General features: G+C 37.7%; 1 protein-coding gene across 1 annotated transcript; it reads left to right on the plus strand.

The window, feature by feature from the left end:
* The first annotated feature begins 6,074 nt into the window (after window positions 1–6,074).
* Window positions 6,075–7,315, plus strand: LOC100853650 (uncharacterized). The gene is made up of 2 exons (XM_019226424.1): window positions 6,075–6,149; window positions 6,626–7,315. Exons 1-2 carry the CDS (start codon window positions 6,075–6,077, stop codon window positions 7,313–7,315), a joined length of 765 nt encoding a protein of 254 aa, XP_019081969.1.
* The last annotated feature ends 18,598 nt before the right edge of the window (window positions 7,316–25,913 follow it).

The raw sequence follows: 25,913 nt of genomic DNA on the forward strand, positions 1-25,913 counted from the left end.
CCCAAAACATGGACGAGAATGAGGATTTCCTTGCCAACTTGAAAATGGTGAAGAGTAAGGTTGTAGCTGCCTAAGAGCTGGCTGAAGAAGGTGTTGTTCAGTTGAGGTAGAAATTACAAGATTTCCGGGCAGAGTTTGATTCTTTGTATTTCTGTACTCTGGCCAACTAAAGCCTAGTCTTCCATACTTGTAATAAGCAATTTTACTGATAATATTGTTTTAGGTTGGTTACATTCCATGGGAGGAGCAGGGGTACTCTGTTTAGCGTCTAGAGGTGGTATGCTCCTGAGTATCCTGCCTTAGTTACAACATATGGCCCTTCCCAATTAGATTGCAGTTTTTCAGCTCCTACTTCAACTGTATTCTCGAAGACTCTTCTGTGGACTAAAGATCTTAGCTGAAAAAACCGTGGTTGTGCCTTTTTGTCTCCTCGCAATTTGTCTACCCAATCCAGTTGTCTTACAAGTTCTTCATTATTGTCTCTTTGGTCTTGCACGACTGTTTTGGCAGTAGGCATGCTAATCTTAGTTGGAATAATGGCTCCATCCCATAAGCAAGGGCGAAAGGAGTGGCCCCTGTTGGCTGTCTAGATGTTGTTCGGTAAGCCCATAAGACTCCAGGTAGCTCGTCCACCCACTTTCCTTTTGCCCCTTCCAACATTTTTGTCAGTGCACTCAATAGGGTTTTGTTTGTCGCCTCCACTTGTTCATTGCTTTGTGGATAGCGAGATGTTGAGTATAGGTTCTTGATGTTTAACTCCAAGAAAAATGTTTGGAAGACAATACTGTCCAACTATGTCCTATTATCCGTAACAATCACTCGTGGAACTCCGAATCGACATACAATGTTTTTCCAAACAGACTTAGAGACATCTTTATCTTTGATGCTGGCATAGGCTTCTACCTCCACCCACTTTCTGAAGTAGTTGATTGCAATGAGCAAAAACTTATTTTGTGCTGCTGCAATGGGCAGGGGCCCAACTATGTCCATCCCCCACTATGCAAATGGCCAAGGACTTGTGACTAGGTTGAGCACTTCTGAAGGTACACGGGGAATGGTAGCATATCTTTGACACCGATCACACCTCTTAACATAGTTTTTAGCATCCTGCTTCATGGTGGGCCAGTAGTACCCTTGCATGTAAGCGCAATGTGTCAAAGTTCATCCGCCTGGGCGATTGCCACATACGCCTTCATGGAATTCGGACATAACATATTTGGCGTTTGGCTTGCTCAAAAATTTTAGGTATGGACCTCTAAATGATTGTCTATACAGTTGGTCATTAATTAAAGTGAAGTGTGTTGCTTATATGCGGAGTTTGCACGCTTGCTTCTCCTCCCCTAGTACCTCCCCTGTCCGAAGGTATTTCACGATGTTAAGCATCCAACCTAAGTTCGTTTGACTTGTGTTGCACACTCGCTCAGGTGTGATTAAGGGAGCAACTTTGAGGTAAACGGGTAGCATCACTGCCTCTTTTATGGGAAGAGTGGCAACTATTTTGGCTAGTGTGTTTGCCTTCCCGTTCTCCTCACATGACACCTGTCTAATAACCCACTCATCCAACTTTTCTAGGCGACTTTCCACCATGGTGAGGTAGCAAGCCATGCATTCATCCTTTGTTTCATACTCTCATTGAATTTGTCCGACAATTAGTTGAGAGTCACTCATAATTCCAACTTGTTTCTATTAATACTAGGGGAAGATCTAGCCCGGCTAGGATAGCTTCATATTCTACTTTGCTATTGGAGATAGAAAAGTTGAGACGAATAGCTTGCTCCATCAGTTCCCCAGTTGGTGATTGTAGGATCAAACCTACTCTAAATCCGGACACTTAGGACGCTTCATTTACATGAAGTGTCCACCATTGTTCTCTAAGGTGATCAACCGGATGTGCTTGTTTTTTAGGTAGTTCAACTATAAATTCGGTCATAACTTGTCCCTTCAATGATAACCTTGGCTGATACTTGATTCCGTACTCACTTAACTCGATGGCCTATTTCAACATTTGTTTAGATAGATTTGATTTTTGTAGGGTAGCTCGGAGTGGCTGGTTTGTGAGTACGATCACTTGATGAGCCTAAAAGTATAGGCGGAGCTTCTGAGCAGCATTCTTTAGGGTTAGAGCCATCTGCTCCATTCTGGAGTACCGAGTCTCAGCATTTACCATTGCTTTGCTCACATAGTAGACAAGTCTCTACACTTTGTCTTGTATGTGCCAAAATAGGATAGTACTAACAACATAGTCGGATACAGCCAAATACATGTAAAGTTGTTCGTCGAACTTGAGACTGCTTAGAATGGGTGGTTTAGTGAGATAGTGCTTGACTACTTCAAATGTCTACCTGTATTCATTTGTCCAGCCGAACGTGCTTGCTTCCCTGAGTGTGAGGAAGAAAGGTACCAACTTGTCCATGAAATGGGCTATGAAACGCCCCAAAGCTGCTAGACAGCCAGTGAGGCGTTACGACTCATATTTGTTGCTTGGGGTGGGTGCTTTGAGGACAATTTTTATTTGAGTCAGATTAACTTCAATTCCTCTTTGGGTCACCATAAACCCTAGAAACTTTCTTGCACCAACGCCAAAGGCACACTAAGCTGGATTGAGCTTCATGTTGTATGCTCACATTAGACGGAATGTTTTTTCAAGGTGTTGGACATGCTCGGCTCGAGTTTCACTTTTTTCAACAATGTCGTCAATGTAGAGTTCCATGGTTTGGTCGATCAATGGCTTGAAGATTTTCGCCATTAGTCTCTAATAAGTAGCACCAACATTTTTAAGCCTGAACAACATGACCTTGTAGCAGTACAACCCATGTGGTGTAACAAAGGTTGTCTTCTCCTCATCCGGTTGGAACATAGGGATCTGATGATATTCAAAGAAGGCATCTAGGAAAGAGAACATCCCATGCTCGGCGGTGGAACCAACTATCTGATCTATCTGTGGTAAGGGACAACTATCCTTTGGGCATGCATCATTCAGGTTGGTGTAATCAACACAAACTCACCACTTCCCATCATTCTTTGGAAGGACCACTACGTTTGCCAACTGATTTGAGCCAAAATATGTGCACTAATGGCACATATTCGATATGATTTGTGCACCAAAGGACATTCAAATCACCCAACTTGACCTAAATCAATGCTAAGGCCCTAACCATGAGTTTAATTTGTACTTTGGAGACTTATCTCAGGTTCAAGGGAAGAAAATGGTGCAAATTGAATGACTTTAGATTTTGAAAGATCAAGAAAGGGCTAAATGAGGAAATAAGTGAGTCAAGACTCATGGAACGTAAGGAAAGGCAAGATGAGGATATCATGAGTTTGGAAGATGAGAAATGGCCATTATGGAGTAAGAAAGAAGGCAAGAAAGCATGGGAAATGAAGCATGAAGCAAGATTCAGTTGCATGGAAATTTAGAACTCAAAAATCTGATAGCATTATATACTCTGACTTTGAGGAAAAATTTAGAGCACTTACTGGAGTCCATTATATACATACTATATATTGTTTCACATATCAGGAAGTTAGGAGTCCAACGCTTCAAACTGTGTACAAATCAGAGCTGAAATAAAGAAGTTATGTCCATTTGAAGACAATTGCACCAAGTTGGAGGGTCATTTCGAAATGATTTCGAAATTCAACTTATGAATTCAAAATCCACTTCAAAATGACACCAATGTTGAATTCACCCACTGCCCATTTGATGTTCGGCTTCCTCTACCCCGGGAATTGCATCTAGAGCACTCCATCCACCCTAAGTGGACCCCACACGACTAGAAATCACCATTTTATTATTTTTTTTAAAATCATTTTTAGGAATTATTTTGTAATAAGTGGCCAATGAGAGTGTGCAACATGTTAGGTAATTGATGATATTATATAAACTCTCTCAATTCTAGGTTTTAGGGATCTTGATTTTTTTCTCGGAGTTTTTGACATTGAAGGTGGAAGAAGACGAGAACTTTGGTTTGTTTTCTTTTTCTTATTTATTAAATATATTGTTTTTAGTTTCTTTTGATTCAAATTATGGATTTTAACCCTATTATGGATTGTGAATGTGACATCACCCCATGAGAGGCTAAGAGCCAACTTGGGGCTTGAAGCATGAAAACCTAAGGGCTAGGAAACCTATAAGGACAAATAGGTAAATTATTATAACAATGAGATTAATTATTGGTTGGGTGAAAATTTATCATTTTTTTATCCTATCTTTGTGAGTTCGTTTAGGGAATGATACGGTAGGTTATTACTTGATACTAGTGATTCTTGGTAATTCTTGATCATTAGTTATCCTCGTCTTCCCTACCGTTATTTGCCCCTAAACAAAGTTATAAGGAGTAGGAAGGGTTAAAAAGCCAAATCTTAAATTGGTAATCAATCTCATTCATTTAATGGTTTTAGGAATCTGTTTTAAAAAGGAAAAATTAGGTTTTGGATGCAATTTTGAGTTATAGAACTCAACTTGATCGCGAGTGGCCAAGGATCACAAAACCTTAAGATTATATTACTTAAAAGACCCTTGTTTTCTCTAATTTCTATACCCTAGGTTGGATTGTGGAAAACCCCAAACTTGAATCAATTGAATTTAAAATCAATATTCATTTTTTTTATTAATTTAGTTTCTTTTACTTAGTTTCACATTATTCACATATTGTTTTTCACTTTAGGATTTAAACAAAAACAATTCATTTATTCTAGTATTGAAAATTTTCAAAAGCCAGTCCTTGATGACGATACCCGGAATACTACAAAATTCGTAATGACTCTTTCTCTAGTTTCTCTTTACCAGAGTTACTATGTAAAAAGGCAAAGTATTTTGGTACAATAGAGAATTTTGGTCAAGAAATCGGCGCTGTTGCAAGGGATTGGTAATCGTCATAACTAGGATATAGTGCATTACTTTGTTTTAGTTCTTTTATTTTTTATCTTTATATATATTTTTCTTCTATTTTATGATTGGTTAGGAAAGAGATATTTTAGGTAGACTTCAAAGAACAAATGAGGAATCTCAACCAAATATGGAGGACACTGAAGAATTCAACAGTAATAACAATAGGGCACGACCACCTATGCAGGGCCAAAGAACTATGAGAGAGCTTCTAAATCCTCCTAGGTTGAGCACACCATCGTGTTTTATGCTACCTCCAAATCATGATCATGTTACCATTCGACCTCAAGTGGTGTCTCAACTACCCATTTTTAGGGGGACAAAAAATGAAAATCCATACTCTCACATCAAGGAATTTGAGGACATCGTTTCAATTTTTCGAGAAGCCAACACTCCTTTGGAGATCTTTCGCATGAAGCTATTCCCCTTGTCATTGAAGGATAAAGCTAAGACTTGGTTAAATAGTCTTAGACCCTATAGTATTAGAAATTGGGGTGATCTACAATCAGTGTTTTTGCAGAAATTCTTTCCAACACATAGAACCAATGCATTGAAAAAGGAGATCTCAAATTTCAAGGCTATGGAGGATGAGAAATTTTTTACATGCTGGGAAAGATTCAGGGAGATTGTTGCAACATGCCCCCATCACGAATTTGACAACTGGATGCTAGTTTCGTATTTCTATGAAGGCATGCCACCACTAATGAAACAACTTCTCGAGACTATGTGTGGAGGAGATTTCATGAACAAAAACCCCGATGAAGCATTTCAATTCCTTGATTATGTTGTCGAGGTATCTAGAAGTTGGGAAGAACCAATTGTCAAGGAACCATCTAGAGATAGAACAATGAACAGGGCAAGAGCTAGTGGAGAGTATACTTTACCGAGGGTTTAGATGTCCAAGCAAAGTTTGCAACCATTATGAGAAGGTTGGATGATTTGGAAGCCAAGGGAGTTCAAGAGGTACAAATAGTCAATGAGGGGGTAACTCAACTGTGATTGATATGTAAGTCTACAGAACATGGTGTGTAATCTTGTCCCACTCTACCTGCGGTGCAAGACATGTTTATGGAGCAAGCCAATGCCTTAGGGACATACAAGCAATATTCTAGCAATTCTCCATATTCCAACACTTATAATCCGAGTTGGAGGAATCATCCAAATTTATCATGGAGATGAGGTAATAATGGCCAATTTCAACAGCAAGGAAACTGATTTCAGGGTAATCAAACTAATGGGCAACAAGGTTTTCAACCACAAGGTATGCCATCTCAGAATTTTCAACAGCAACATCAAACCTCATCATCTAACTCAGGCCTGGAAGATATAATGAGAGAGTTTATATAGAAGCAAGACAAGCGTAATGAAGATCAAAATAGGATAAATGCTTAAACATCTCAAGAACTAGCAGATATTCGAACCACTTTGAGCCAACTTGCTGTAAGTTTATCTCAAGAGAAAGGAAAATTCCCACCTTAACCACAGAAAAATTCGAGATGGGTAAATAAAGTTTTTAAAGTGCAAAAGGAAGATTGCAATGCAGTTATCACACTAAAAAATGGGAAAGAATATGAAGGGCCCAAGTTACCTGTAAGTGAAGATATTCCTACTAGAGATGAACCAATTGTGGAGAAAAATTCTAGAAATGAGAAAGAGTATGAAAAATATAAGGAAGTCATTATGAGCAAAGATAAAAGGAGTGTTTCCAATCATTTGCCTTTCCCTTTAGCTATGCAGAGACATAAAGTGGGGAATAAGACTTTAGAGATTTTGGAAGTTTTGAGGCAAGTGAAGATCAACATTCCACTCCTTGATATGATCAAGCAAGTGCTTGCTTATGCAAAGTTCCTCAAAGACTTATGCACTATGAAGAGAAGGATTAAATTAAGCAAGAAAGCATTCCTCACCAAGCAAGTCAATGCCATCATTGAGAATAAGGCAATGGTGAAGTACAAAGATCCAGGTTGTCCTACCATCTCAGTCCAAATTGGAGACTCAAACGTGGAAAGGGCTCTGTTAGATTTGGGAGCTAGTGTAAATTTGCTTCCATATTCAATCTATAAGAAATTGGGATTGGGAGAGCTTAAGGCTACTACCATTACACTCTCTTTAGCATACCATTCGATTAAAGTACCAAGAAGAGTAGTCAAAGATGTTTTGGTGCAAGTTGAAAAGTTCTACTACCCAGTGGACTTTGTGGTGTTAGATATAGAACCATTGAAAAATGGTGTGAATTCTATTCCAATTATTCTTGGGAGACCCTTCCTTGCTACAACTAATGCTCTCATTAACTGTCGAAATGGATTGATGCAGTTATCTTTTGGGAACATGACAGTGGAAATGAATGTCTTCAATTTATGCAAGCAACCGATGGACCATGATGATGAGGAGAATGAGGAAGCATGCCTTATAGAGGCCTTGGTGTAAGAACACACAGAAAAGTTAATGGAAGAAAATATAGATAAATTTTTATCTACAATCGTTAAGGAAGAATGTGTTCAAGTTGCTACAAAATGGAAAGAAAAATGTACCATTCAATCTTTGAACAGTGTCGAGAATGATGAAGAAAGCAAAAAGGAAGAGGTTGAGATCAAAAAACCAAAGTTAAAGCCCCTACCACATGGTTTAAAGTATGTTTATTTAGAGGAAAATGAAAAAAAACTTGTGGTCATTTCAGCTACATTAACTGAAGAGCAAGAAATCAAACTTTTGAAGGTGCTTAAAGAGAATAAAAGAGCGATTGGTTGGTCCATTTCAGATTTGAAAGGGATAAATCCCTTGATTTGCACGCATCATATTTATTTGGAAGAGAATGCAAAACTAGTAAGGCAACCACAAAGAAGGCTAAATCCCCTTATGCAAGATGTAGTCAGAAATGAGGGATTGAAGCTTTTAAATGTAGGTATTATTTATCCTATCTCTGACAGTAGTTGGGTGAGCCCCACTCAAGTAGTACCTAAGAAAAGTGGGATAACTATGGTGAAGAATGATGAAGGAGAGCTCATTCCTACAAGGTTGACTACAGATTGGAGAGTATGCATTGATTTTAGGAAATTGAATGCAGTCACCAAGAAATATCATTTTCCATTACCTTTCTTAGATCAGGTTTTGGAGAGGGTAGTTGGTCATGACTATTATTGCTTCTTGGATGGCTATTCAGGCTATTTTCAAATTGCCATTGCATTGGAGGATCATGAGAAAACCACATTCACATGCCCATTTGGCACCTATGCTTATAGACGCATGCCTTTTGGTCTTTGTAATGCACTGACCACATTTCAAAGGTGTATGCTTAGTACATGGATGATCTGACTGTTTATGAGAAAACCTTTGATGATTGTCTCTTAAATTTGAAAAAAGTTTTGAAAAGGTGCATTGAGAAGGACTTGGTCCTAAATTGGGAGAAGTGTCACTTCATGGAAACCTCAGGGGTAGTACTTGGTCATATCATCTCTAAAGAGGGCATTCAGGCAGATCCAGCAAAAATTGAGCTCATCTCAAAGCTACCTTCGCCTACTACTGTTAAAGAGGAGAGATAATTTTTGGGACTTCTCAAAAAACTCTCAACCTCTTTGTGCTTTACTACTTAAGGATGCAGAATTCATATGGACTAAAGCATGCTAAGAAGCTTTTGAGAGGCTAAAGTCACTCCTCACTACTGCACCAATTGTGAGACCTCCCAATTGGTCTCTTCCATTTGAGTTGATGTGTGATGCTAGTGACTATGCAGTGGGAGCCATACTAGGTCAAAGGGAGGATGGAAAACCATATGTGGTGTACTATGCTAGTAAAACCCTCAATGATGCTCAGAAGAACTACACAACTACTAAAAATGAGCTCTTTGCAGTGGTGTTCGCACTTGATAAATTCAGGAACTACCTTTTGGGAACTTCAATAGTAATTTTTACTGATTATTCGACCTTGAAATATCTACTCAACAAAAAGGATGCCAAAACAAGACTTATTAGATGGATCCTTCTCCTTCAAGAATTTAACATTCAAATCAAGGATAAGCAAGGAGTAGAGAATGTGGTTGCTAATCATCTTTCCCGAGTTAAAGTAGAGTCACATTTCGAGGAAGCACAAATTAATGATGAGTTTCCTGATGATGCACTTTGTGTAGTGGAGAAGTTGCCTTGGTTCGCAAATATAGTCAATTACTTGGCAACCAGAGAGATTCCATCAGAATGGAACATGGAAACGAAGAAATGTTTTCTTTCGCGGACAAAACACTATGCTTGGGATGATTCATATTTGTATAAGTTTTTCCTATATCAAATTATGCAGAGATGTGTTCCAGAGGATGAACTGCAAGACATGTTGCGAATGTGCCATGAAAGAGCTTGTGGAGGTCATTTTGCTTCAAGGAAGACTTCAACAAAAATTCTATAGAGTGGATTCTATTAGAAAACTATGTTCAAGGATTGTAACACTCACTGCAAAAGTTGTCAACAATGTCAACAACTGGGAAAAATAAACACAAGTTATCAAATGCCTCAAAATTATATTTATGTTGTTGAGGTATTTGATTGTTGGGGTCTTGACTTTATGGGACCATTCCCTCATTCTTTTGGTAATCTCTATATTTTGGTGGGAGTGGATTACCTTTCTAAATGGGTAGAAGCAGTGGCATGCAAGAACAATGATCACAGAGTGGTGTTGAAATTTTTAAAGGAGAATATTTTCTCTAGGTTTGGCATTCCGAGAGCAATCATTAGTGATTGAGGTTCACACTTTTGTAATAAGCCCTTTTCCACTGTTTTACATAAATATGGAGTGCATAAAGTGTCCACCCCATATCACCCTCAAACGAATGGGCAAGTTGAGCTAGCAAATCTGGAAATTAAGAGAATCCTCACCAAAGTAGTCAATACTACAAGAAAAGATTGGTCTACCAAGTTGAGTGATGCACTTTGGGCATATAGGACAGCCTATAAGACTATCCTTGGCATGTCACCGTATCGGATTGTTTATGGTAAAGCATGTCATTTGCCTATAGAACTTGAACATCGTGCATATTGGGCTATAAAGAAGATGAACTTTGATTCGGATCAAGCTGGAGCTAAAAGGAAATATGATTTGAATGAACTTGAGGCATATCGAAATGAGAGTTATGAATGCTTACGTAATGCAAGGAAAAAACACAAATTCTACCATGACAAGCTTATTTTACGAAGGAAGTTCAAGCAAGGTGAAAATGTGTTGTTGTACAACTCCAAGCTTCACATTTTTCCAGGAAAGCTTAGGTCAAGATGGAATAGCCCTTATGTGGTAAAAGAAGTCTTTCCTTATGGCATCGTGACCATTCGAAATCTAAGGACAGGTAATGAATTCAAAGTTAATGGTCAGCGCTTAAAGCATTTCATTGAAAGATTTGAGACACAAGAGGAGAATCTTCATTTTCTTGATGGGGACGTTTAAAAGGGTTGAAGCATTTTCTGAAAATCCAGTAGGTAAAAATTAGATTGAGGTAAAACTTTTATTCATTTAATTTCTCTTTTATTTTGTTTTATTTTATTTATTTATTTATTTTCCTTTGTTTAGTTTTGCATTTTCAATTAGTCATTAGCAATATGGTTAGCATTTTTTATTTATTTATTTTAGTTGTTTTTAACTTACTAATGAGTTTATGAGTTGTAGCAACTTAGCTTGCAAACATTCGAGTGATATACGTAAATGAGAACTTCAAGGGAGTGAAAAGGTAAGCCTCACATGTGTTCAAGGTGACAAAGCTCCTATAGGTACGTTGATCTATATTTAAGACCATGGGCCTCCGAAAAATTTACTTGTGATGATCATTGGTGAACTTTGAATACAAAAAATGAAATACAAAATTGAGTAGCCCTTGGGAGAGAAATCCTAAATTTTTATGATGATGGGTTAAAGGTATAGTGGTTGAATTCAAAATTCCTTTGTTTTTAAATTTGAAATCTTAAATGGAGATGACACTTTTGGAGACTAGTAATGGGTGATTTCAATATTATGATCTTTTCAAATTCAAATTTTTTGTTTTGGAATTGCAATTTTAAATCTATAGAAAGTGAATTCGAATTGAGATTGATTTCGAAATCACTAGTAAATGGAAAAATAGGTGTTTTGAACTCACAAACAATGAGTTCAAAATACAATGAATTTTGAGATGGATTTTGAATTTCACAATGAGCAATTTTGATGCTTTAATATGGACTTCAGCACTCACAGTGGGTTATTTCGAAATGAAGACAAATTCGAAATCAAACAAAATTACTATTTCGAAATAGAAGTGGGAATCAACAGTAAGTCAATTCGAAATGGAGCTATTTTTTAAATCATTAAGGAAATTTTGAAATGTTTTTTTTTTACACTACATTGAGGCTACAGTTAGCAAATTCAAAATGGTGGGATTTTCGAAATAGAAACTTTTGCTTTAGAATTGATATTTTTTTGAACTTCAGAAGGTGAATTCGAAATTTGCCCAATTTAGAAACAATTTTTATTCATTTCGAAATGAGGTGTTTGAAATGTTTTTGTTTACAGTGAGTCATTTCGAAATAAGGTAGTTTTCGAATTCAATGGTAAGATTTTAAAATAGCATTTTTTTTACCATCAGTTAATGAATTCGAAATTAGACTATTTTCGAATTCAATAGTTAAATTTTGAAATGACTCTTCTTAACCAAAATCCAATTCAAAATACCTAATTTCTATTTTGAGCTCATTTCGAAATCATCCAAACTCCTTTCCAAACAGTCGTTTCCACTTCCAGACCACTTCATCTCCTCTCCCCCTTGTTTCTTCTTCCCTTGATCGTCGTCTTAGCTTCCATTGAAGGCGATTTTAGGGTTTCACCGTGGGTTTGTCGCATTCTAGGTACGAATCACACCCATACTCGTTTCTTGTTTATTTTTCATGGATTTTTCTTGATTTTTACGGTTTCGTTGTGCGGTGTTGCTCCATATAAAATGCGGTGTTACCCAACTTTCGTCAACATTGTTTAGGGTTTCAAGATTGATTTTGATTTCATACAGTCTGTTTGGTTTGCTTGGAAATTTCCTTGGAAATTCAGGGTGTTAGAATTCTAAAATGTTCGACCCCCAAAACCCCAAGCAGAGCACAACAACATTGATTTTGGTTTCATACAGTCTGTTTGGTTTGCTTGGAAATTTCCTTCGAAATTCAGGGTGTTAGTGATTACTACTCAAAAAGTGCATTTTTATATCTTGTTATAAACTCTTTTAAACACTTTTGAGTAGTAATTAATACCTTTTAACTCAATTGGCACATTAAGGACCTTTGCATATGTTGTTAATCAATTTTTGGCTAGTTATGGTGTTTTTGATAGCTTTTTGATCATTGAAGAAAGCCAAGAATGAGAGAGAACCTTGTGTAACCCTTGGGAATGAGTTTCCAAGCCAATCAAGAGATGCAAGGAAGAGGATCAGAGAGAGAAATCCATCAGGAAGCTGATGCGAAATCTTCACATGCTATGCGAAATTCAAAGGACAGAAGTTGCAAGGAAAATTTGGAGCACTTAATGGAGTCCAATTATTACATGTTATATATCATTTTGAAGCTCGGGAAGTCAGGAGTCTAACACTTCAAACGGTGTGCAATTTGGAGCTGAAACGAGGAAGTTATGGCCATTTGAAGGCGACTGCACAAAGTTGAGGAGGAATTTCGCATTGACATTTCCTGATGCGAAAATTTCCGCATTAACTTCGCATTGACTTCGCACTGACATTTCTCAATGTGAAAATTTTCGCAGCACACTTTCCCAATGTGAAAATTTCCGCACTGACTTTCTCCGATGCGAAATTCTCCTCACCACATGTCTCCAATGCGAAAATGTAATATCTAGATATTTTACACCGACTCTTTTAGATTTTTTTACCTTAAGATATTTGGTGTAAATTATCAATTCTCTCCTTATAATCAGTTGAAGATCTTTTAAGGTATTTAGGATATCTAATTAATAGGTTGAAAATATCTCTCTTTATATATCCTAAGATATCTCCTTGTAATAACGATCCCTGAGAGACAATCCCCGATATATTTTTTCATATCTCAAAAACCATCTCTGATATCTTTCGTCTCTGTGAAGAGGGGAAGACATTGGAGAGGGGATCACTTGTACATGTTTTTAGTAAGAAATATACAGAGTGTTGCTCTACCTTACCTTCTCGTTTTGATTGTATTATTCATTCTAGCCAAACAACCTCTAAAGATGTTTTCTCAGAGGATGAGTGGCTAGATTTTTTGTCTCTTGGACGGAAGGGAGCTTAGTAAGGGACCCGACTACAAAAGTGAGAGTTTTCCTTGTTTCAATTTTTAATGAAGAGGAAGTTGTGACCCATTAATGGTTTTTATATTTTTAGTTAACTTAAAACGCCTTAAAATCACCTGGGCCAACACTTGGTAAGGCAAGTGGATTCCATCCATTGAGTTACACTAGTTTATCTCTAGCGAGCCTCTGGTAGGTGGTTTAAAGGTAGGATTTTCTAGAATAGCCAACACTTGGTAAGCTTTTGGACTCTAAGGAGACATCCATTAGTTATCTCTTGCGAGCTTGTGAAGGGTAATCCAAGGTTAAGGATCACCTTGAATGGCAAATGCTAGGTGATAGGTACGAGCCATTGCAAGATGCATCAATGAGAGGGAATTAGCGTTGAAACCATTAATGGGAAGCAACTGTAACACACCGGTTGGGAGGATAACTATAGGTTAAATTCCCAATGCAAGGAAAGATCCGGAAATCTCCATTTTTTGTATAAGGGGCTTGAGCTTAGTGACCTGAAAATCCAAGAGACCATTTTCTTTGTAATTAAACTCAGTTATTATTTTTGGTTAGTTTAAAACCAACCTTTCTCAAACCAAAGTTTATGTTTTCTTTTAAAGCTAACTTGGAAAAGAAAAAGCACCAATCCAATTCTTTAAACTAATATCAGGTGTGAAATGAAAACTCATCCCAATGAACGATCCTAGAGCCACTATGCTATGCTAGCTATGCTATCCTAAGTACATGGTGAAATAGGTTATTAATTTTGTTGATTACTCCCGTCTGAGGATTGAATCAGAAGACACCAGCTGGGCAAACGAATCAAATGAATCAACTGGTACACCAATTGGGAATGAATCAGTTAGAATTTTTTGTTTATACTTGGAGAAAATTTTTGAATTTTTTTTTTATACATGACTCTTAGAATACTTTGAGAGCAAAGTTCTTATTTTTCCATGAGTTTTGCATAATTGTTGCCTAATCTATGTTTTATATGCTCTGGAACATTTTTAACTCTCTAGTAGATTTTTCTACTTGTTCTACACATTCTCCTAAGCTAACCAATCACTTTGATTTCCTTGTCACATGATATTTGAACTTAGGTATTGTTTGGATTATATCTAAGGCTTCAAAGATTCATGTTTTCATCATTGTTGGACATCTTGAATGTTTTCCCGCATTTTAGGAATGGTCTACCATCGTTTCACATGAATCCATAGATTTCATGAGCATCTAATTTTATTTTATTTTTTTAGATTGTTTTCTTAACCCTTATGAGTTTTTATTTTTATTTTTATTTATTTATTTCCCTTATTTAAGTTTAGTTTGTTTTTCAACATTTATTTCAGATGGCTCGAGATAAAAGGAAATTTGTTATTCAAAGTGACAATGAGGCTAGGCATTCCCCGAGGCAAAAGCGTGTCCGACCTCTTATGCAAAGTCAAAGTGGTGTAGTGATTATTGAGCCTACTGAGAGACATGTCACTCGTCAAGCCAAGCATGTAGAGGCTAAGACAAAGGCTCGTTTTGATCATCCAACCACTAAGAGGACTGAAGCCAAGCATGTAGAGGCCAAGACGAAGGCCCGTTTTGATCGCTCAACCACTCCTAAGACCACCAAGCCTACTACCACTCCTCCACATCCACGGACAGCTCCTCCTACTGAGAGCCCAACATGTCCTCCGTCTTTAGGATTTTGTGATGATGCCTCTGGGGTACACCTATCTCATCGGGAGTTTGGTCAAGAGTTCTCTTATGACATACAGGCTTTTAGTACTTATGAGCCCACTGCACAATCCATGTGTCTCCTCAATCAATACTATTTTCTTGCATTGATGGATCATCTCCCATATTTTTATGCCGCTAGTGTACTAGAGTTCTTCTCTACTCTCGAGGATTGGAGAGAGGGGTATCGAGAGCCGCATTTTTTTATCAGAGGACGAGCTAATATTATTTCCACTGACACCATTGCTACAGCCTTTGGTTTACCATCATCTGCTCTTACTGAAGCACGATTTGCACCTCAGTCACGACCAGCCTTTCCGAGGATTGCACGTATACTAGCACCTCGGGGTACTCATTTTCGTTCAGCCATAACTCGCCTTGAGATGCCACAAATATTATGGTTTGTGGATCAGGTCATTAAGACCAATATTTTTCCATTTGGACACTCTACAGAGCGCTTTGGTTCAGTCTTATGGGGGTTATATCACATGTACACAAGCGAGTGGTGGAGTCTTGCTCAACTGATCATAGATGCCATCATTTATTTTTTTCATAAGGTGAAGGAGAAACAATTAGCTTTAGCTCAAAGCTATCTCATTCCTTTGCCTCGGTTGCTCTCATACTACTTGCTCCATCGTGGACACCAGTTACCCGAGTCTGATCGTCGTATGGCTTCTCACACTTATGTTATCGATCAGTGGGTTCAAGTGATTCATTCAGGGTCACATGGCCTAAATGAAATAGAGATTTGCACGTTGTTCCACTTCCATCTACTATAGAGAGCCTGCTCCTACTTTTGATACAAGCTTACCAGTGCTTCCTATTTCTCTTCCACCACCTCTTTCGAGTGCCCCAGAGCCTGTTATTCATATTTCTACATCAGTAGTACCAGTCTCCGATCTTCTTAGACCTTCACAGCCTCAGGTTTCTGATGGTACCTCAAGTACCTTATCGATCATGGCTCGTCTAGACACACTTCAGGAGTTATTTATGTCTATAGACTCCCACATTGATGCTCACCTAAGTAAGATGGAGACTCGGATGGATGACCTCACTTTTTCTGTACAACAGCTCACTTCCTTGGTTATTCCATCTAGACAGAGAGGATATTTTGTTACACCAACTGATACTAGCCTAGAGGTTGATGGCGACACAGAGGTGATTGGTTCTGGCTCTAACATTAGAGCACCAATTGTAGCCCATGAGACCATGCCTATTTTACAAACATCAGGTGTTGCGGGACAGGTTGATGATGAGATCTTCATTCATGCTACTGACATTGGTATGGACATCATTACTCGGGATGACCCCCCTATGGTACAGGATGTTGGCGAGGTCATTACACCTATCGTGGAGATCACTAATCAGGCTACTACACCTGCGTTGGAGGAGATAGATGAAGTTGTCGATCCTATCATTGGCGTCTGATTTTCATTTCTATATATACCTTATTCGATATGGTTGTATACACTATGGTATTTTTGGAGCATACTCATACTCTTATAGTCTCTTTTAGATTCTCATCCCTTATGTTTTTCTCTATGCATACTTTTGCTACTAATCTTGTTGCTTTTGTGCAAGACTAGTTTATATGAAGTCCTCATAAAAAACTTCTCATTCGATGATCTTGAGGTAATATCTTCCTTTTTCCTTTCTTTTAACCCATTATCCTACACATTGGGGACAATGTGTAATTTAGGTTGAGGGGGGAAGGCCTATTAACCCTAATTTTTTTCAAAAGTTTGCATGTTATCTTTGGTTAGTTAATGATACTTGATTTGCCTTGGTAACTCATGGTTTATTTTGCATAAGAATGCTTTAAGTAGTATTATTTCTTTAGAATTTAAGAAAAAATATAGTTAGAGCAAGAGTATTAGTTCATTTACCTTATCTTTATGTACCTTTAAGTGCAAAAATAGTTAGGTTGAATTCTTATAATACCTTCAATTTTTCTTTGATGGTTATTTTCTATTTAAGACTCAAAGCACACACAAAGCACGTGTACCCTTATGGTATCTTGATTAAGATAATTTCTTTAGCTTAAAAGGAGTTGTTCTTAAGCAATAAGATGAGGAAATGAAAAAAAAAAATTGAAAATGACTGATTTAAGCTTGAGCAATTATCTGAGGGGGTAATGGCCTTGTGTCTTCAAGCCCTGGTGCCTGAAACCAACTAGTTAGGAGTCATCGATATCTTGCTCGTTACATAAGCTAAACTTAGTTTTGAAAAAAAAAATTAAAAAATAAAAATAAATGTTTGGGAAATTCAACCTTGTTCTATCTTGAGCTAGGGTAGTACCTGAGGGGTAAGTGGGCTATAAAGGTCCTCAATACCTAGAATCTTGGGTGAAAACTTGGGAGTTGCCGGTGGATCCCTATTAAGCCATATAGAAGGAGATTTCCTAAACTAAGAAAGAAAAATCAAAATAAAATTTTCTCCCTCTTTAACTTAAAGAATGATGAAATTTGAGTTTAAGAAAAGTCTTAAGAAAAATACTATGAGAGGACACCAAAATTAAGCACATGAGGTTTAGGTGGAAAGAACCAATCAAGGGAAAATCAAGAGACACTATGGGGAATGCTAAACATGGATGCACTGATTACTACCAAAAAGTGCTATTTTGTAGACCTAATTATAATGGTTTTAAGCACCTTTGTGTAGTAATCATATTCATTTAACCCAATTAATTCATTAAGGTCCTTAGTAATTGGTTTTAACCATTTTGTGGCAAGTTTACATGTTTATATCAGCTTATGAATCAATTCAAGCATGCCAAATGATGGAGAAGATACTTGGACAAGTTAAATCAAGCTTTTAGCTACATCAAAGAAAGCCAACAAAAGGAGAAAAGCAAAGAGAAGCAAAAAGAAGCAAAGAGGAAAACAGAGGACAGCAGCTGCAGTCTTCTTTGGCACTTTTGGAGCACTTTCCGAAGTCCATTTTCTACATGCTATATACCATTTCAAAGCTCAGAAAGTCAAGAATCTAACGGTTCAAACCATGTACGATTTGGAGCTGAATTGAGAAAGATATGGCCTTCGGAAGACAACTGCATCAAGCTGAGGGACAATTTCGCACACCACTGTTCAAGGTGCGAATTCCTCAGTCCACTGTGCGAGAATTTCGCACACCTCAAATCAATGTGCGAAATTGGAACTCCAACGTGCGAATTTTCCCCTGTTTCTGCCGACTCCACACGAGATCTTTTCTTTTAGATATTTTTGTATAAATTTCCATTCTTCTCCTTGTAATCCACGAATCATAAGATTTCTTAGCTAGGAAGGATTGGAAAAACTTCTCTATATATATTCCCTTGCATCCGTTGTAAATAAAAAATCGATCAATATATAGAATATACAGAGCCTTGCTCTGTTTTTCTCTCTTCTCCTGTTCTTCCCCCTTTTCTATTTTCTTAGTAGCCAAACAGCCTCTGAGGGCTTTTCCTCAAAGGATGATTGGCTAAAACTTTTAGTTTCTCAAAGTATGGATGTTATGTGATGGCTTGGATGCAATCCCATGGAAATTTCTCGCACCCGGAAGGTAAGGTAGTCGTTTTTCATTAATGGTTCATTAATGCAAAGTTTGGTTTTTATTTCCTTTTGACAACTTCCAACGGCCAATACTTGATAAGCTTTTGGATTTCTATCCATTAGTTATCTCCTACGAGCTATTGGAAGGTGAGGTTTTCAATTCCAAGTTTTGCATTAATCCGTTAGAACCAATTTCAATGGCCATTGAAAGGTGAGTTTATCACCTGGAATGACTTTGAGTTGCCAATATTTGGTAAGCTTTTGGCTTTAGACCACTAGTTATCTCTTACGAGCCATTCAAAGGAAGTCTAAGGTGAATAACCATTGATGAAATTCACTACCATCTGTTTTGTCATTTTAAAGGATTAAAACTTGATTTGCTAAATCCATACCGGTTCGGGAAGCAAGCATCACCATAGTTGCAACCCCAACGCGAGGAGCCTATCCTGAGATTTCCAATTTGCATAAGAGCCAGAGCATAGCTATCCTATCTTTGAGAAACTTGTTTTTACACCCTTTCATTGTAGTCTTTAATGTTAGCTTAGATTAGTTTAAATCTTTCTAAAACATTTACATCTTCTTTTAAAGCTAACATCCATAAGAAAATCACCTATTTTCCTAATTTGAATATCACTTGTGTTTGCGAAAACCCTTCCCAGTGAACGATCCTAGAACCACTATGCTATAGTAGCTTGGCTACTTTAGTAATAGTATTCAAGGTATAAATTTTGTTGATACGCCTTTAAAGCTAAGCTACCATGAGTCGAATCATGCACATTTATGTATACGAAGATAAGGTGAGAAAACTAAGAAATTGCATATCTTGTGTCATCTTGCTCAATTCTAGGAAATTTGTCTACTTGGGTATCTTGTGTGTGAAACATGTTATGTTGAGTTAGTATGGTTTCATGAATCTCATTACATATTTTTCATTCTTTTTTTACTCTTTTCATTTGCTAGGGACTAGCAAAGTTTAGGTTGAGGGGGATGATTAGAGCCAAAATATGTGCTCTAATGGCACATATTCGATATGATTTGTGCACCAAAGGACATTCAAATCATCTAACTTGACCTAAATCAATGTTAAGGCCCTATCCATGAGTTTAATTTGTACTTTGGAGACTTATCTTAGGTTCAAGGGAAGAAAATGGTGCAAATTGAATGACTTTAAATTTTGAAAGATCAAGAAAGGACTAAATGAGGAAATAAGTGAGTCAAGACTCATGGAATGTAAGGAAAGGCAAGACGAGGATATCATGAGTTTGGAAGATGAGAAATGACCATTATGGAGTAAGAAAGAAGGCAAGAAAGCATGGGAAATGAAGCATGAAGCAAGATTCAGCTGCATGGAAATTTAGAACTCAAAAATCTGATGGCATTATATACTCTGACTTTGAGGACAAATTTAGAGCACTTAATGGAGTCCATTATATACATACTATATATTTTTTCGAAACTTGGGAAGTCAGGAGTCCAACGCTTCAAATGGTGTACAAATCAGAGCTGAAATTAAGAAGTTATGGCCATTTGAAGACAACTGCACCAAGTTAGAAGGTCATTTTGAAATGATTTCGAAATTCAACTTATGATTTCGAAATTCAACTTATGAATTCGAAATCCACTTCGAAATGACACCAATGTCGAATTCACCCACTGCCACTTTGGTGTTCCGCTTCCTCTACCTCGAGAATTGCATCTAGAGCACTTCATCCGCCTTAAGTGGACCCCACATGACTAGAAATCACCATTTTATTATTTTTTAATCATTTTTAGGAAATTATTTTGTAATAAGTGGCCAATGAGAGTGTGCCACATGTTAGGTAATTGATGATATTATATAAACTCTCTCAATTCTAGGTTTTAGGGATCTTGATTTTTTTTCCGGAGTTTTTGACATTGAAGGTGGAAAAAGACGAGAACTTTGGTTTGTTTTCTTTTTCTTATTTATTAAATATATTGTTTTTAGTTTCTTTTGATTCAAATTATAGATTTTTACCCTATTATGGATTATGAATGTGACATCACCCCCATAAGAGGCTAAGAGCCAACTTGGGGCTTGAAGCATGAAAACCTAAGGGCTAGGAAACCTATAAGGACAATGGGTAAATTATTATAATAATGAGATTAATTATTGGTTGGGTGACAATTTATCATTTTTTTTATCCTATCCTTGTGAGTTCATTTAGGGAATGATACGGTAGGTTATTACTTGATACTAATGATTCTTGGTAATTCTTGATCATTAGTTATCCTCGTCCCCTACCGTTATTTGCCCCTAAACAAAGCTATAAGGAGTAGGAAGGGTTAAAAAGCCAAATCTTAAATTGGTAATCAATCTCATTCATTTGATGGTTTTAGGAATCTGTTTTAAAAAAGGAAAAATTAGGTTTCGGATGCAATTGAGTTATAGAACTCAATTTGATCGTGAGCAGCCAAGGATCCCAAAACCCTAAGATCATATTACTTAAAAGACCCTTGTTTTCTCTAATTTCTATACCCTAGGTTGGATTGTGGAAAACCCCAAACTTGAATCAATTGAATTTAAAATCAATATTCATTTTTTTTATTAATTTAATTTCTTTTACTTAGTTTCACATTATTAACATATTGTTTTTCACTTTAGGATTTAAACAAAAACAATTCATTTATTCTAGTATTGAAAATTTTCATAAGCCAGTCCTTGAGGACGATACCCGGAATACTACAAAAGCCGTAGTGACTATTTCTCTAGTTTTTCTTGACCAGAGTTACTAAGTAAAAATGCTAAGTATTTTGGTACAATAGAGAATTTTGGTCACCAACCAGTCAGGATATTTGACTTCTCTGATAAATATGACTGTTAAAAGTTTGTCAATTTCCATCTGGATGATTTTCTGTTTATCCAGATGAAAACGTCAGACCTTTTTTTGGACAGGACATGAGGAGGGCATGATTTTAAGTTTAAGGGAGGCCACCGATGGATGAATTCTTGACATATCTGAGTGAGTCTAAGCGAGGATGTCCTTGTTTCGCTAAAGCACATGTCATAGCAATTCCAGCTCATTCTGCGTAAGTAGGGAGCTGGTATAGGTGATTTTATCTTTGCCATGTGAGAGGCACAATGGCTGGAGTGGATCAACCGCAGATGGATGTTTCTTCGCCAAGCTCAGTAATTGGTATTGCTCTCTTGTATTTGATGATTCCATATGTGCCTCCTCATCGGCTAAATGTCCAAAGTCTAGCGCTACCTGATAGCATTGGCGCGTAGCTAGTTGGCTTCCAAGGAGACCGGCTTGTCCCTCCTCCATGAGGTAGCTCACCATTTCATGGTACGTAGAGGGAATGGATTTCATTATGTTAAGTCATGCATGTCCCATAATGGCATTGTACAGGGACATATCGTTGACCACTAAGAATTGTACGTTCAGGGTGACCGGGCTAGCTTGGACGGGTAGTACAATGTCACCTAAAGAAGTCAGTGTAGCTCAATTGAACCCAGACAGCAAATGCCTTGAGTTCTCAAGGGCGGATGGTGAGTAGCCCATCTACTTGAAGGCTGGCATTTGCAAGAGGTCAACTGAGCTACCCGGATCAACCAAGACCCTTCTCACGTCGAATCCGTCTACCCCTAGTGTCAGGACTAAGGCATATCCATGCGGTTGCAATACCCAGTTCGCACCTATTGGAGGAAAGGTAACTGTGTCGTCATTGGGGCACACACTCCCTTCTAAAAAGTTGCACTAAACGGAATTAACCTACTCTCTTACAGAGGTTGCACGAAGTAACATTTGCCTTTGCCGCTTAGAACTGTATCTATCATCTACAAGGCCTCCATGTATGTAGTTGATGATAGCTTTGGGAGCTACCGAAGATGCAGAAGCTTGGATGGCTGCCTCTTGCGTCGTTTCTCTTTGCCCGCCAACTATGAGGACATATTTTTTAACTTCCCGTCTCTAATTAGTTTTTCCACCAAGTAATAAAGACTCTTGCATTGCTCGATCGTATGGTCATGATCCTTATGAAAGGACCACCTTTTGTTCTGATCCCGTTTAGCTGGATTTGTCTTGATCGACTTTGGCCATCTAAAGTGGATAGATCACGGATCATCGGGAGGAGTCTCTCATATGAGATATTAAGGGGGGTCAGTCTTGCCTAATTTTGCTGTTGCTGGCCAGCCCGTCCCTTGCTAAATTGCCTCGATTGGTTCGAGGGCTTAAAACTTCCTACCTCATCGTCTTTGGTCGGAAGATTGGTGACCAAGACCTGCTGAGTAGCTGCCCAGACATCATCTTCGAGCATGGAGTATTTGTCTACTCACTTGAATAGGTCATCCATCGTTGCAGGTAGCTTCTTTACGAGAGACTCAAAAAATGGCGTGCCTGAGCCAATGTTTCGCTTGAAGATCTACAAAATGGCATCCATACTATAGGATTCCACTTGAAGCACGGCTTGCCCGAACTACTTCATGAAGTTTCTGAGCAACTCATTCTCCTACAAGTTGATGTTCTGCAAGGTGCTTATGTTCTACTTATGGCGAGCAGAACATATGTAGTGACCCACAAAGGTATCCAATATATCCCAAAAAGTGTTCACGAAATTTTGCAGAAGGCGGTGGAACCAAGAAAGAGCATTGCCATGTAAGCTGGCTAGAAAGACCTTTCACAATAGTGCATCATTCCCTATACTGAGGGTCATGAGTTGCCTGAAGTGCATGATGTGATCGAACGAATCGCTTGATCCGTTATACGCCATGAATTTTGTCACTATGAACCCCTTAGATGACTCATAGTTATTAATATGAGGGTCGAATGGCATGGAGAGCATGTCATCCAGTCGTCGACTGACAAAGCCGAGTGGAGCTCGGATCACGGGGGCCCCAACTTGTTGTTTCCTTGGAGGCTAAAAAGGTCATTCCAACATAACAACTGTGGATGAGCGACCTAGATGGGCCTTCAGGGTTTCTGATACGCATGGTTGCCCCTCTACGCCTGGGTGCCCCTCCACGCCTGGTGCCTGAGGTCCCAATCGGGCTCGTAACGCATTTGACAAACATGACCTTCTATCGCACCTCCTCTTCATTAATGCCTGGGTAGAGTCAGTGCCTTCGTCTACCTTCATTTGACTAGCTGGCGAAAGCTCCTCCTCAAACTGTGCCATGTAGCTTCCAGAGGTGAACTCTGTGTTTTTTGGGAAAAATGCCTCATCAGTCCATCTTGAGGCTGTTTGTTGGCTTTGAGGGTGCCGACTTTGAGAAAAGCCCGATGTTGACATTTGTGCCTGCAACTCTTCATTCTCTTATTTGAGTCGCTTCGTTTGGCGGAGCAGATAGTGCATCTGCTTATCACTCTCTTGTTAGCGTCTCTCCATCTTTTCACACTAGACAAGGTAGTCTTCGTCGCTCATGGCTAATGATCGGTTTCTGGAGGGTGTTGGCATCCTTAATCGTTCCCAAAGACGGCGTCAATGTTGGTATCAAGCCAATTGGAGTCAAGTCCGTCCAATTTCATTAGAATCAAGCGGACTTCTTCCCTTTCTCGTGCTTCTTGAGGAGTCCATCTAGCTTCACTGGAGTCAAACAAACTTCTTCCCTGCACAGAAGGATGTTCGGACGAGTGGTCTGGGCATGCCCCTTCGAAGCTTAAGTCAAATGAGGATAGCTCTAAATATTTTTGTGGAAGAGAATGAGCGTATGTGTGTATACCTTGTTCGTGTTTTTTAAGGGGTTTATATAGAGTTGAGTTGATGACACCCTCCTTATCTTGTACTGATGATTGTGTGGACTGTCAATGTCGTTAATGCGGCATGGATTGGGCAATCATATCAAGTAATGCTAGACGGAGCTTATCTTGGTTTAGACGGAGTGATCACATATGGGTTATATGTCTAACCCTGGTCGCCCAAAGGGTCTTGAGTCCAGGAAGGACACGTGGAGGAAAGCCCCCCACATGGGTAATATCCTAATCCTACATAACTGAACTACACTCTATGAATCTACCATAGTTTTTTTCCCTTGTCTTTTGTTTCAACAGTCAAATGAGCACTAAACTCCAACAACCTTTTAAAATAAATCATCTTTAAGGTTCGACTATTCTACCTTAAAAATAATTGGAATTGGAATATATTCTCTCTAATTTTACGTACACATAATTCTTTTTCACTGTATGAGCATTAGACGTGGTGGTCTCTAAATTAATTATAACATGCCCCTCAAACACATTACATTTTATTGTACCTAACCGCATCTTTGGTTTTCATCTCCAAATTATGATTATTGTTTACAACTCAATTACAATCATATATGCAAGAAACAATCTCTAACCTTAAATTTGTATTAAAACCCCATTAAATAAATACTCTTAGGACTATGGCTGATTATAATTTTAGTAAGGTTATTGATTTATCGATAAATGAATAATTTATTAATTTTAAAATAATATTATATTTCTATTGTACAATACTTGTACATTTATTACTTATAAATATAAAAACAATGGATGTGAATTAGTTAATATATATAAAAGCCCAAAATATATATTTTTTTTAAACAAGATATGATTATAAATTATAAGATAGAAAAAAAATTAAAAAAAAAAAGATGTGTCAAAACTTAATGCCCTAAAAGTTAAAAAGGTTTCTAGTATATAATGGTCTCGATAAATAATTAAACTAATAAAAATTTAAGTTGTAAAAAAAAAACTATTCCATATTGTATTATTAGAACATTCTTGCTTTTAAAACATGTCTACAAGGTTAAGAGTAACTTATACATGTATAACTTTAGATACTTTTTCCAATATCCGATGAGGGATATCACAAGCATCTCCCCTATCCCTCTCAATGCAAGCACAACTTTCTTGTTGTGTCTCATGGGATTGTGGCGCCAAATAGACAAATAGAAATCTCTAATAGGTTAAACAAATAAAAGCTCACATAAAGGTCAAGGATCAACTTTGATGTCATTTGTAACAACCCGCTCCCAACCATTTTAAATATTGTCAACTCTAAGCCTAAAGGGGTCCTCACAGTTTTAAAATGCATTTACAAGTGTAGACCCTCCATTTTGTCCTACTAGATGATGTCCTATTACATGTTCGTTTGATACTTTACAATAACTCCCTGATGACCCATTAAGCACCACCTTAAGCCCACTTTGGCACCCTAAGGCCATTTAGATGTAGTTGGCCCATTAGGTACACTCCTAGTTTTCCTTGACACTTTCCACTTAGGTCACTTAGGCACTTTTTCACCTAGGTCACTTAAATGTTTTTTTTTGGGCTTAATTCCCTTAGATTGATTTCTTGATTGCTTGATTTTTTAGATTATGAGAGTATTTGACTTGATTTTGATTTTTTTATTACTTGAGATGAATTTTCAATATTTAATTGTGTCAATTTGATATTTTTGGTTTTTATTTTTTATTTTATTTGTGTTTTAGTTTAATATTTAGATTATTGTTTACATGCATTTGGTATTTATTTATTTTTCTTGCTTTATCTATTTATTCATCTACTTATTTATTTTCAGAAAATTGCATGTGC

This window comes from Vitis vinifera, chromosome 17 (assembly GCF_030704535.1).
Source record: "Vitis vinifera cultivar Pinot Noir 40024 chromosome 17, ASM3070453v1".
Classification (NCBI taxonomy): domain Eukaryota; kingdom Viridiplantae; phylum Streptophyta; class Magnoliopsida; order Vitales; family Vitaceae; genus Vitis; species Vitis vinifera.

Excerpts from the sequence above, each read along its gene's own strand:
- LOC100853650 (XM_019226424.1), top strand. The coding sequence starts at position 6,075 with ATGGCCAATTTCAACAGCAAGGAAACTGATTTCAGGGTAATCAAACTA. Across the intron at positions 6,150-6,625 it reads ACAAGGTTTTCAACCACAAG|AGACATAAAGTGGGGAATAA; the intron begins GTATGCCATCTC and ends TTAGCTATGCAG.